We start from the raw sequence: 13019 nt of genomic DNA, 5'->3' as shown, positions 1-13019 counted from the left end.
AATATTTTTATTCTTAAAAAATTTGGGTTTTGCTGGTTCAATTTTTATGAGATGAGGTCTCATTCACTCTGTATTCAAGGCTGGCCTTGAACTTGCAGCAATCCTTCTGCCTCTGCCTTTTGAATGCCAAGACTACAGATCTAAGCTGCCATGCCTGGCTAGTCCCATATATTGATCTATTATATCATGTCTTCTCTTTCCTGCTCATTTCCGTGTGGCATCCTAACCTAAATAATAGCTCACCTTCCAATGTCCTTCATTTCATATCTGTGTCTTTTTTGTTTGTTTGTTTGGGTTTTTTTTTGTTTTTTGTTTTTTTGTTTTTTTTTTTTTTTTTTGGTTTTTCGAGACAGGGTTTCTCTGTGGTTTTGGAGCCTGTCCTGGAACTAGCTCTTGTAGACCAGGCTGGTCTCGAACTCACAAAGATCTGCCTGCCTCTGCCTCCCGAGTGCTGGGATTAAAGGCGTGCGCCACCACCTCCCGGCTTCTGTGTCTGTTTTTGTCACTTTTAGGATCTTTTCTGCCCTGACATTTTCTCCTTCCCTGTTTAAATCCAATAGACACCATTTTAATTGCTGCCTTGCGTTTACCTTTGATTTCTGTGCCTGTTTACCAACCACAATGCCAACCTTGGTTAAATCAAATTTTACCCTTGCATACATCACCCATGTAGCTGAACTTAACTGGCAAGAAAATAAACTTAGATAATAACTGGTCTTAATTAAAATTCATGACATTTAACTTAAATGATTTGTCGATGTTGCTGGGCAACCCGGCTGTATTTCTTGCCTTTCATCCTTTTGCCTTCTTCAGTAGACAACTTTTTTTTGATTTTGTTAAGAATTCAAAGCAATTAAAAGATATCTGTGTATTTTCATCATCATACCTATCTCAAGTACATGTGAATCTCTGCTCCAAAATTAAACCTTCTGTACTTAACCCTATGAGTGAGCTCTCTGTATTTTGCTAGTAAAGCCATCTACTGCATTGTCACCCATTACAATCCTTCAATAATCCTCCCGTGTGTCTTTTGAGTCGTCAAATTTGTGTTAGATCATATTCATTTACATTTTGGTTAGTTTTTGTTGTCAACTTGACACACCTGAGAAGACGGAATCTCAACTGAGGAATTGCCTCCATCAGATTGGCATGTGGGCATGAGGGTATAGAGTTCTGTTTTAGATTGCTTCTCTGTCACTAGGATAAAACACTGACCAAAAGAAACCTGGGAACGGAAAGGATTTATTTAATCTTTCTGGCTGTAATCTGACATCAAGTAAAACCAAGAAGGAAGAAATTTGAAACAGAAACCATAGAAGGATGCTTCTTACTGGCTTGCTTCCTCTGTGCACTGGGGTGAGAGCCTCTCCGAAGAGAACCCAGAAGACACTATTAGTGAAGGTGCAACCTCAGTTGTAGTGGAAACCCCAGGATTTTAGGGGTCCAGAAGAGATGGAAATTGGGGTCTTTAAAGAAGGCAGAAGATCGAGAAAGGGGCATCCTCAAACTGTAGTTATCTTAACTAGCAATCAAGAAAACTCCCTACTGTTGGTGCTACCATCCTTGCCAGGTCATCCTGGGCAGCATAGGAAAGATGCTGAACAAGTCAGGGAAAGCAAACCTGCAGCAGTATCTCTCCACAGTTTCCGCCTTAAGTTTCTGTCTTGGCTTTGCTTAACGGTATGGACGGCAGCCTGCAAACGGAAATGTACCCCATCCACTTCCTTTAGACCAGGGTTCTGTGACAGCAAAGAGGAGCCAAACTAGACCAGTTTAAAAAGACATGCATACATTTACTCTAATTTTGCTAGTAAAACTTAGGAAATCAATCATCCTTGACCCATATTACTCTTCAGTTATAAGAAATTGATTTGTTCCCTTTTACAGAAAAACAATATAAAGGAGCTTGGTATCTCCAATTTATCCCCCATTATTTTTTCAGAAGTACTATGTGTGTGTGTAATGTGTGCTGTGTGTGTTTGTCTGTGTAATGTTTGTGTTATGTGGTATGTATGTGTGTGTGTGAGAGAGAGAAAGATGTGATGTTATGTGTGTGATGTGATATGTGTATGTGTGTGGTTTGTGTGATGTGTAATGTATGTGTGATGCGGTGTGTCTGTGTGAGATGTGTGATGTTGTGTGTGTGATGTAATGTGTATGTGTGTGATGTGGTATGTGTGCATGATGTGTAATATGTGTTTTGTGTGTGTGTGATGTGTGTGTGTGATGTGTAATGTATGTGTGATGTGGTGTGTCTGTGTGAGATGTGTGATGTTATGTGTGTGGTGTATGTGTGATGTGTGTGATGTGATGTGTACGTGTGTGATGTGTAATGTGTAATGTAAGTGTGATGTGGTATGTGTGCATGATGTGTAACATGTGTTTTGTGTGTGTGATGTGTGTGTGTGTGTGTGTGTGTGTGTGTGTGATGTGTGATGGATGAACACATGTGTTTGGGGAATTGTGCTTTTCTGTCACTTTTACCACTTTTGAACCAGGGTCTCTTACTAAACTTCCGTTTGGACTAGCAGCCAGCAAGCCCCACTGATCCTTCTATCTCTGGACCTCCCTACAAATTCCAAAGTTTCAGGAGCATGCACTCATGACTGGCCTTTTGAGTAAGTGCTGAGATCCAACTCATGTCCGCAAGCTGACACATAATGGTTCTTATTTACAGAGCCATCTTGAGTAAACTTCTCAATGCCCTATTAACTCTTGAATAGTTTTAACTGTATCAATGCATATCTTTCCCAAGTGATTACACTTACCCTTATATTTCCAAATTTAATGGTCAATTCTAATTCATCATTCTTGCCATTTGACACAGATGATCAAATTTTCCCTCTTGAAAACTTTGCTCATGCTAAGTCAGGACAGATGCTTTATTTTTTCTCTTGATTCCTGCCTAGTGTTCTCTCTTTCTTCTTTTCCTCAGTCTCCTGTCATTAAAGTTCCCCAACAGTTAGCCACAAACTACTTCCGTTTTCCTTCTGAAATGACCTCCTATATCCCAGACTGCCTTTGAACTCACTCCATAGTTTAAGGTTATCTTAAACTTCTGGTCCTCTTGCCTACATCTCCTGACCTCTGAGATTCCAGTCATGTGCCACTCTTTCAATATATACAGTTCCAGGAACCAAACCCAGGCCCAAAAGTTTCCAAGGGAAATAGATAACCACCTCCCTTAGCCTTGTCTAGGAAAGCTTTTTTTTTTTTTTTTTTTTTTGCAGTGGATAATGGAGAAATTCATAACTTATCAATATGTTGGGAATTAATGATGCTTGCAAAATGGGGACTACTGCAAGATCTAGGAAACACTGTGGAAGAGGAGTGTTAGAAATAGTGTAGAAACTGGAGGCTAGAGAGAAGTTATATTTTAAACATGAGAAGGCTGGTGAATTGACTAACTCCCAGCAGCTATAGTTACAATATACAATACTTACACAAGGCTGAGCCAGCTAATATTCCAGCAGGATGGAGGAGGTGCCCTCCCTAAAGAGCTATTGGCAGTTATGGTTGCTTTGAAAAGAGAAGTTATTTTCTACAGTGTTGTAGCTACGAAGAAGTGGTCCATGTTGTAGTTAGTACATCCTTTGCTGATAACTCTAATTCAGCTCAGCATGTGACTTGCATAGGAACACATGAAAGAAGGAAGAGTATTTGTTGGGAAGAAGGGGTTCCACAGGAGTGGGATGGGGGAAACACAGATAACAGACGTCATATGGTGTAAATATAGTATATGCATTATGAAGTTCTCAAATAATAAATGAAAAATATCAATTGAAAAGACCAAACATCTCATGGGCCATCATGGGAAACAGACTTATTGTATGTAAATGGGACTATATTAGACGAGTTTAACTGGGGATAGGTATAATATAATTTTCATTTATAAGAGATAACTGGCTGTTATGCAAACTGTTGACCGGAAAAGAGTAAGAGTAAATAAAAAGGGTACATGGGGAGTCCCTCCAACAAATGCCAGAGGAGACAAGCAGACCAAAACGTCAGAAAATGCCTTGAAAGTTAAAATATCACTGGAACCATAACTCACAAATTAGGAGAAGAAAACCTGCTGAGTATTTGCTAAAATAAAACATTGACATAGTAATCAGCATTTCCTATCATGACAGAAAAATATCCAGGATATAAACTATCTATCAATAACAGAAACTCAACAGGGATAGCTGAACAACATGGAAGTCAAGCAACACACTTTTAAAAGTCCCATGGAAAAAAATTAAATACAAAATGGAAATAAAAAATTCAGCATGCTATATCATGTGAACAAACCTAAAGCAGTGATACAGAAAGGAATTATGATGTTGAAATGAGCATTTTAGCAGGAAAGAAATCAATGAGATGAATGGCTACACAAAGAAGCTAGAAATGCAGAAAGAAGGCCGGTTCCAACATTAAAAGGTAGGAAATAACAAAGTAATGAACAGAAGCAATAAATAAATAAACTTTTAAAAACCTGGAGAAAAGAGAAAGAAATAAACTAATAGAAAAAGCTTTAAGAAAGTTCTTGATAAATAATCAATTAAATTGGTAAATATCTATGTTTTAATTGTTTTATTGTCAGTTTTGTGACAAAAATAAATTGGAAAAGATACAAATCAAAAGTACCATAAATAAGGAAGAAATAACTCCATCAGCTATGATAAGATAATGCAAAAATAGTTTGAGTAACTTTATGTTAGCAATTTCAGAAGCATGAAAGACAAACTAATTCATCAGAAGATTCTGTCTTTTACCTTACAGAAAAAGTATCTTCAGTAGAATATTAGCAAAACAATAGAAAATTATTACAAATCCAATGGTGCATAAAATGAATTATAGACCATCCTGGATTTATTCCAGGAATGTGAAGCTAGATCAATTTCAAAACATCAAGGATTAGTGTTCATCACATTAGCATTTTAAATAGGAAACTTTATGATTATATAACTGGTACAGCAAAATCTTTTAACAAAACCCACCACTCATTTATAAGAAAAACTATGCATAAGCTAAGAATACATGGTAATTACCTCAGCTTGATAAAGATCATATTTTTAAAAACTATAGCTACCATCATACATATTTAACATAATTGCAGAAATTCTAGTCATTCAAATAGGCAATGAAATAAAATAAAAAGAATATAAATGAGAAAGGGGAAAAACATCTATCTTTTTACATATGTTCATTTGTATTTCTAAAAATCTCAGAATATCTATAGAAGTAAGATATAAAAAATTCTTTGTGTAACTAAATTAAGAAAAACCAAAGCATATATTACCAAAATATAAAAATTCAATTCTGTTTGGGCAGATTAGGAATAAGCATGATGAAATAAAAGTTTTAAACACAATAGCAGCCAAATGAAGAGATATTGTCTATAATTTCTGTATTTGGGATACTGAGGCAGAAAGACCATGAGTACAAGGCTAGCCTGGGATATATAGTGAATTCAAAGCTAGCCAGAGCTACCCAGAGGGGTTCTCATGCATCCACAGTCACAATAGACATACAAAAGAAAATCATTTATACTTTCTCCAAGGAAAATAAATTACCAAATATAAATTACAGTTAACAAAACATGAATAAAATTATGTGTGAAAAATTAGATAAAAACTACATAATTGAAGATAAATATTGTCTTACAATCCAAAACCTCAAAACATTACTGAGATTACTGAGGCAGAAAGACCATACATCAGAATGATTTATGTATTTGATGGAATTCCCATCTTGGTGAGACTTTTGTAGACATGGAAGAACTTATTACAAAATACGGATTAAAAAAAAAAAACAGGCCTTAGGCTAAGCAGAGTGTTTGGAGAAGGAACAGAAAAGTGAGAAGAATTCCTGTTTAGTTCACACAGAGATGAACTGTTAGAAACTGGACCTCAGGTTACAGCAGCAATACAGACAACCCAGAGGTTGATCCACACATAACTGCTTGATTGACATTCCACAAAGGTGCAAGCTCAGTTTCAGAAAAGAAAAAAGCAAGAATTGGCCCAAAGCCACTGAACATTTGTGAAGAAAAAAATATTCTTCATCTGCACTGTATGCCTTACATAAAATTAACACAGCAAACACCGCAGATTACAGTGCAAAATGAACACAAAGCAATGTAAAGAAATGTGAAAATTTCTGGTTCAAAAGGGACTTTATTTTTAATAGGGAAAATAATTTTTTATTTTTTTGGTTTTTCAAGACAGGGTTTCTCTGTAGCTTTGGAGCCTGTCCTGGCACTAGCTCTTGTAGACCAGGCTGGCCTCGAACTCACAGAGATCCACCTGCCTCTGCCTCCCGAGTGCTAGGATTAAAGGCATGTACCATCACCGCCCGGCTGGGAAAATAATTTTTTAATAAGTGAGAATCAAAATTATTAAATAAACTTTTATAAACTTATTTGTTAATGCAATGGACTTTCAATAAATTGCAATCAGAATTTAGTTTGCTTGTGTACTTTGTGTTCTGAGAAGAATAAGTCGAACATGTTGCTTTTAAAATTTGTGTGAAATGATATAAATAAAAACCAAAAAAACCCAAAGAAGAATGAGAATGTATGACTAAAATTTTAAAATTTATGGGTGTAAATGCTGTTGACCAATTAAATGACTACAAAAATGTGCTAGAATTGAAATTTTATGGCTACATCAAGATTCCTAGAATATAAGTTGTTTCAGTTTGAAGTGGGATAAAGAATAGTTTATCACTGCAAATGTTATCATGAAAAAATGTTGACTCTTAAGAAATGTCAATATTTAAAGGCAAATAGGAGTTATCATCAGTGAGGAAATCAACTGTGATAAGACTGAGTTTACCATGGCCATTATGCAAAGAGTAAGAACCTGAAATGCACAGCGCTAAATGGGAAGTCCCCATCAATTCTTCCCTCGCAGAGCTCAGACAACCCCAGAGAAGAGGAAGCACAAAGAGTGTAAAGCTGCAGGTGCAGCAGTAAAATAAGGTCCTCTAATCCAACTGAGCAAAGCAAAGCTCCTATAAACTCACAGAGACTGAAGCAACGAGCACAGGGCATGAACGGATCTATTCCAGGTCCTCTGCATATATATCATGGCTTTCAGTTTAGTATTTCTGTGTGACCCGTGAAAGTGTTAATGAGTAGGTCTCTGATTCGTGTGACCATTCTGGGCATGTTTCCTTCTGTTGGTTTGCCTTGTTCAACTTGATGTCAAAGATTTTTTTTAATCTTATTATATTTTATTATGGTTCTGTTGGCTTGTCTCTAATAGCCTGTTCTTTCCTAATAAGAGACAGAAAGGAAGAGAACCAGATGTGAGCGAGACTGGGGAGGAACTGGGAAGAGTAGAGGGAAGGGTAACTGTAATCAAGATATATTTGTTAAATAAGGAGAAAGTAAAAAATTGCTTAGACAATTATATACATTTTCTGGATTAAAAGAGGATATTCTTGTAATAGTAGGAGGCAAGGAATAAAACTGTCCACTGTCAGATTAACTTGCCACTTCAGACAAGAGCAGGGAAGCAGGGGCAGGTGACCATCATGTCTATTTTATACTAGGTATTTCTAGACTAACGCCCTTCTTCAGGAAAATGAGGTTTGTCCTAGTGTGTAGATATAACCAACAATTCTGAAAAGACAGTCATCTACTCAAATGTCACAGAAACATATCAGTCCCTACATGTAGTAGGGACTTGATACTTGAGAAACAGTTTGAAGATACTCTCTCTCGAATGTGACCATGGATAGACAACCTCAAATAATCCCCACCTTCTCCATCCCATTCCTGTCATGCACTTGGACCTAACAGCTCCCCTCCTCACACCTGTAGCTTTTATTGTTTGTTTTGGAGGACCCACTGATTAGAGACTCTGTATTTTAAGTCTTTTTCTTACTGCTTCTCTCTCTTTTTTTTTTTTTAAGCAGGAAAATAAATCTCTGTCAACCTAATGATTGGATTGACCATTGTGTGGAACTAGAACTGTGCAGAAACAGAAAAAGGCCATCTTTCCCACTAGGAAGATGGAGAAACCTCATCCTACAGATTGGAAGGAGATGTAGCTGGCAGACAAGATTAACCTCCAGGAAGGGAGCCTCAAACTCCATTCTGAAGGAGAACTATACTACTGAAAAGTTATACTTTTACAATGGGATTTTCTGTTTGAGGGCAGTGAGCTTATGACAGGGAGCTTCTTTTTCTTGAAGGTTCTGAGTGAAAAGTAAATGATTTCTGAATTTCAAAACAAAAACAAATATAAAAACAAAAACAAACAAACCAAAAAAAACCCTCTGGATAGAAATTTTGTGAATGGCAGCCTAATGCTTCTTTTTTTCAAATTGTTATCATTATTCCACATTGTTCTAGGGAACACTTGCCCCAGGGAAAGATCAGAAGAATCCAAAGGGGAAGTCAACTGCCTTTTGAAAGACTTTTAAGAATTCATAACTGAAACATTTGTATTGAAACTGAAAGAGGGTTTAAGTTTAGCAAACTCTTCTAGAATAGAAAGCCTCTTTTACTTTGGAGAGAATGATTTTGAATATCAAAATATGAGCACTAATATATTCTATGTGTAAAACATAATGTTAACTGTGGGACTGAGACAAATTCAGGGTTTGAATAACATAAAGATTCACAACCTTTAAAGAAGACAGCCTTGCAGTCAGTGGGATACTGAGGGAGCAAACTCTCATCCCTGCCCCCCAGCTAAACTGTGATGCCTTCATCAAGGACAGAAAGGAGTCATTGAAACAGGGAAGTGAGAATGTTCCTCACTTTCCAGAGCAGTCTCTCAGTTGGGTCCTGGCAGGGAGGAGTAGGTAGTGAGGTGTTAGGTGGATGGTTTGGGGATTCCAAGTTGACTCTAGTTCACTACATCACAGGACCACAAACACAGTTGAACAGTTGAAGACTATACAAAGTCCTCTCAATGCATGACACCAAGGTTGACTGTCAGTCACGTATCTTCCTGAAATCCTACAAGCAGGAGTAGAAATGAGCAAGGATGAGGTTCCTTTTCCTTCAGGGTAGGAAACATTTCTGAGAACTAGATTTACTCCAGGACCTTGTGAGGATAAACAGAAAGAAAGCAAAGAGCAGAACCTCAAATATCTTTCATTACTCAAACTGGATTACTCATCATTGACTGACTAGATTTACATAAAAACTTTAGGTCATTTTTTCCTCCATTAGGAGTAATAGGAGTTCTGAATGACAATACAGAAGGAATGTTGGAACTTTTTTAGATTCATTTACCTGCATACATGTACAACAGCTTTGCATATTTTATTTGATATTTATGTACTTTGACAACACTTAACAAAGAAAATAATATATTTATGTATTATTTGTGGATATTGTAATTAATTTCTCAGTGTAATAAAAGACTTTGAGTTGCTCAATAATTATGAATTCCAATTACTAAATTTTACTCATCATTTATTTTTTTCTTACATATTGAATTTAAAACTTACTTCACTGTTCTTTTCTTTTTCATTTTTTGAAGTAAGCATGAGTAAATTGTTATTATTTCATTTCTAACTCAGTTAATTAAGTTTTATAGAGGTCTTCATGTCAGAATTCCTTACTATTTACATAGCTCAGTTATTCAGAGGTGATGGTATCATCTGATTTATTTCACAAAGGAGTTTTCCTGGCTGGAATTCTCACCTAATACCTTTCCTTGGCTTGCTAACTTGGCTTGCAAGGAATTCAATTAGAAGGACATTTTCTAAATTCCCTCAGCTCCTCTTAGCCCTCCTCACCATGTCATCTAACACATTGACTCAAAGCTCAGGAAGTCCTCAGAAGATTTCTTCCTAACCTTTCCTGATTCACCAATTTCACAGAATTCTCAGCAATCTTCTTCCTCTAGAACCTCCTCTTCCTTTCTGTAACTTAAAACAATTTTTTTCCTATGAAGGATGCTTTGATTATTAGCCCCAGAAACCTCTCTCCTCCATCTGACTTCTCTTCAGTAAGAAACAAAGAATAGCCCAAGTCACTTGCGTTCAGATGATATGACCAGACTCGACTGTCATGGCTATGTTCTTTTTTCCAATTAGAAAGTTTTTATATTGAATGTTCACTTCCTTGTTCAGGACATTCCCCTTCATTAGGCGTCCCACGTGTGGCAAATAGGAGACCTAGAGATCCTTTGAAGTTCTATGAAGATAGTTTGTCTGGGAAGTTTTAGTTGATTTCAAATCCATTGCTTAAAAGAACTCTTTATATTTTGCTTATATTATTAGAACACAAGGTAGTTAGCTGTCTGTGCATTTACTTCCTACTCACCACTTGCTGAAACATCTAATTTATATTAAAAGAATATTCTATTGAGTAATGTTTAATGTGTGGTTCATAACTCAATGAGAAATAGATTGGTTCCTTTAAATTTAAGCCTGAAATGAACATAAGATCATACTTTGACCTTGTAATTATCTTCTGGAGTAGGGCCAGTGACTGTCTGTGCACAGGTCTTGCAAGTGACCTGTGTTTTTTATTATGTTAACAAAGAGGTTGAGGAAATGAAACAAAATTATTAAAGGCTGGCTCCCAGCTCTTCTCTGGTCTTGGCCCTGGCCTTGGCTATGACGTATGAGACTTCAAATCACATGAGACCACGGCTTTATAATTTTACCTATTGTGTTCAATTTGAAAAAGATGAAACTATTTGGACAAAAATTAACAACTATGAAAAGGATTTTCTCCCCATCATTCTCCGTAGAGCATCCTGGACTTCTTTGTTTCTCAGACTATACACAACAGGGTTTAGTAGAGGGGTTATAACAGTGTAAGTCACTGAGATCAGCTGGTCCTGGTCCCTGGTGTTCTCTGACTTGGGCTTGAAGTAGACAATGGAAGCACAACCATAATGGATCACAACTACAGTGAGGTGGGAGCTGCAGGTGGCAAAAGGTTTTTTCCAGCCACCGGCTGAGGAGATCTTGAGAATGGTGGAAATAATGAGGACATAGGAGACAAATATGAAGGTGGCAGGTACTGTGATTACCAGGAGGGTGATAACTAACGTCAAGATGTCATTGATGACTGGCACTGTGCATGCCAGATTCAGGATAGGTCGGATATCACAGAAGAAATGTTCAATCAGTGAGTTGCAGAAGGGCAGCCTAAAAATGGACATAGCCTGAACTAGTGAGAGAAGGAACCCCGTGGCACAGACTGAAGATGCCAGAATGGCACACACCCTCCAATTCATGATGACGCTATAACGGAGTGGGTTGCAGATGGCCACATAACGATCATAACCCATGACTGCTAGCAGGAGACAGTTGGTGATTCCAAATCCAAGGAAAAAATAGAGCTGCATCCCACAGCACTCCAGGGAGATGGTTTGGCTTAGACCCACAAGGCTACCAAGCATTCGCGGGATGATGACCAGAGAATAGAAGGTCTCTGAGGTGGAGAGAACACTTAAGAAGAAATACATGGGAGTGTGAAGGTGGTGGTCAATACGGATAATGGTCACAATGATGACATTGCCAGCCAGAGTCAGGACGTACAGGACAAAGAAGACAACAAAGAGCGTGAGTTGGAATTCTTGGAAATCAGAGAAACCTTGGAAAACAAACTCTCTTACCCCTGTGAAGTTGGCTCTCTTCATTGAGGAACTCAGATCTGAAAGATGAAGAGAAGGTCAGCATTAAGTCTTTGTGACAGGGATGACCCTGAGTATACCGCAGAGGAAAGATTCTGTACAGTAGTGTGAGTTCAATGCAGAATGGATGGAGCTGTAAGAAAGTTCAATCCATAAATTTCTCATCTCTCAAGAAAGACACCCCAAGTCCTATCCCTAGAGCTTACATTTTAAAAACATAAATATGAGCCAGGCATGGTGACATGTGTTTTTAAAAAATATATTTTGCTTTTTTTGAAAATATATTTTTTTATACAATCCCTCTTGTCCACAATTTCCATTCCCTCTACTTCTACCAGCTCCCCAAAACTCCTTGTCTTCCTATATCTGCTTTCCTCTGTTTCTTGTTCAGAAAAGTACAGGCCTCGAAGAGATGCAGCTAAACAGAACAGAACAAGATACAACACAGTAAGTCAAAAGCCTAAAGGCTTTTATCAAGGCTAAACAAGACAACCCATCAGGAGGAAAATGTCCCAGGAGCAGGCAAAAAGAGTCAGAGATAGATGTGCTCCATTGTTAGGAGTGCCACAAAACACCAAAGTAACAGTCATAACATTTATGCAGAGGACTTGGTGCAGACCCATGCAGGTCTCCTGCTTGCCTCTTCAGTTTGTGTGCACCATATAAGCCCTGCTTAGTTGATCTGTTGGGCCATGTTCTGCTGGTGGCCTCCACCCACTCTGACCTCTGTAGTCTTTTACTCCCTCTGTTGTGGAGTATCCTGGCCTCCAAAGGCTAAGACCTGAAGGAAACATCCAATTTAGACTCTCTGTCTCTGCATAATATTTGCCTGTGGGTCTCACACTCATTCCCATCTTTAGTCCAAGGAAGCCTCTCTGATGGGGACATATGCTTGTAATCCACTCACTGGAGAGATGGATCCTTGGGGATCACTTGCCAGTCAGATTAGTTAGTTCCAGGTCACTGGAAGACTATCTGTTAGAAAATTAAAAAAAAAAAATGAAATCAAAGTGGATCACATCTAGGGATCATTAGCTGAGGAGCATCTGGCCTCTACTCAGGCACACACTTGCACACATGCCTGCACATACATGTGCACACATGTGCACTTGTACATAGAACAGCACACACACACAAATGAAATTACAAACCAAATGAACAAAGCGAGGCTGGGCAGTGTTGGTGCATACCTTTAATTACAGCACTTTGGAGTCAAGGCAGGCAAATCTCTGAGTTGGAGACCAGCCTTGAAAACAAAAACAAAATAAACAAAAAACAACCAACTTATTCCTTCAGAAATGACAGACTGGGTCGTTGAACTAGAACTAAAGATAAATTTTAATTCATTTTATTTAAGAACCTGATTTAAAGAATTTTGTCCAAGTACATCTCCCTTTTTAGAACTTTTGAAAACAATTG

At 37.7% G+C, this 13019-nt stretch overlaps 1 protein-coding gene across 1 annotated transcript; it reads right to left on the bottom strand.

Annotated features, from left to right (window-relative positions):
• Positions 1-10673: 10673 nt before the first annotated feature.
• On the bottom strand, positions 10674-11606 carry LOC121442055 (olfactory receptor 10J1-like). Its single transcript, XM_041643512.1, has one exon. The coding sequence runs from the start codon at positions 11604-11606 to the stop codon at positions 10674-10676; it is 933 nt and encodes a 310-aa protein (XP_041499446.1).
• Positions 11607-13019: the final 1413 nt, after the last annotated feature.

Source organism: Microtus oregoni, unplaced genomic scaffold, assembly GCF_018167655.1.
Source record: "Microtus oregoni isolate MIOR12 unplaced genomic scaffold, Mior012 000086F_ref0000336, whole genome shotgun sequence".
NCBI classification, from domain to species: Eukaryota; Metazoa; Chordata; class Mammalia; order Rodentia; family Cricetidae; genus Microtus; species Microtus oregoni.
Note: the sequence above shows the minus strand (reverse complement) of the source record. Positions and strands in the feature narration are given on the sequence as shown.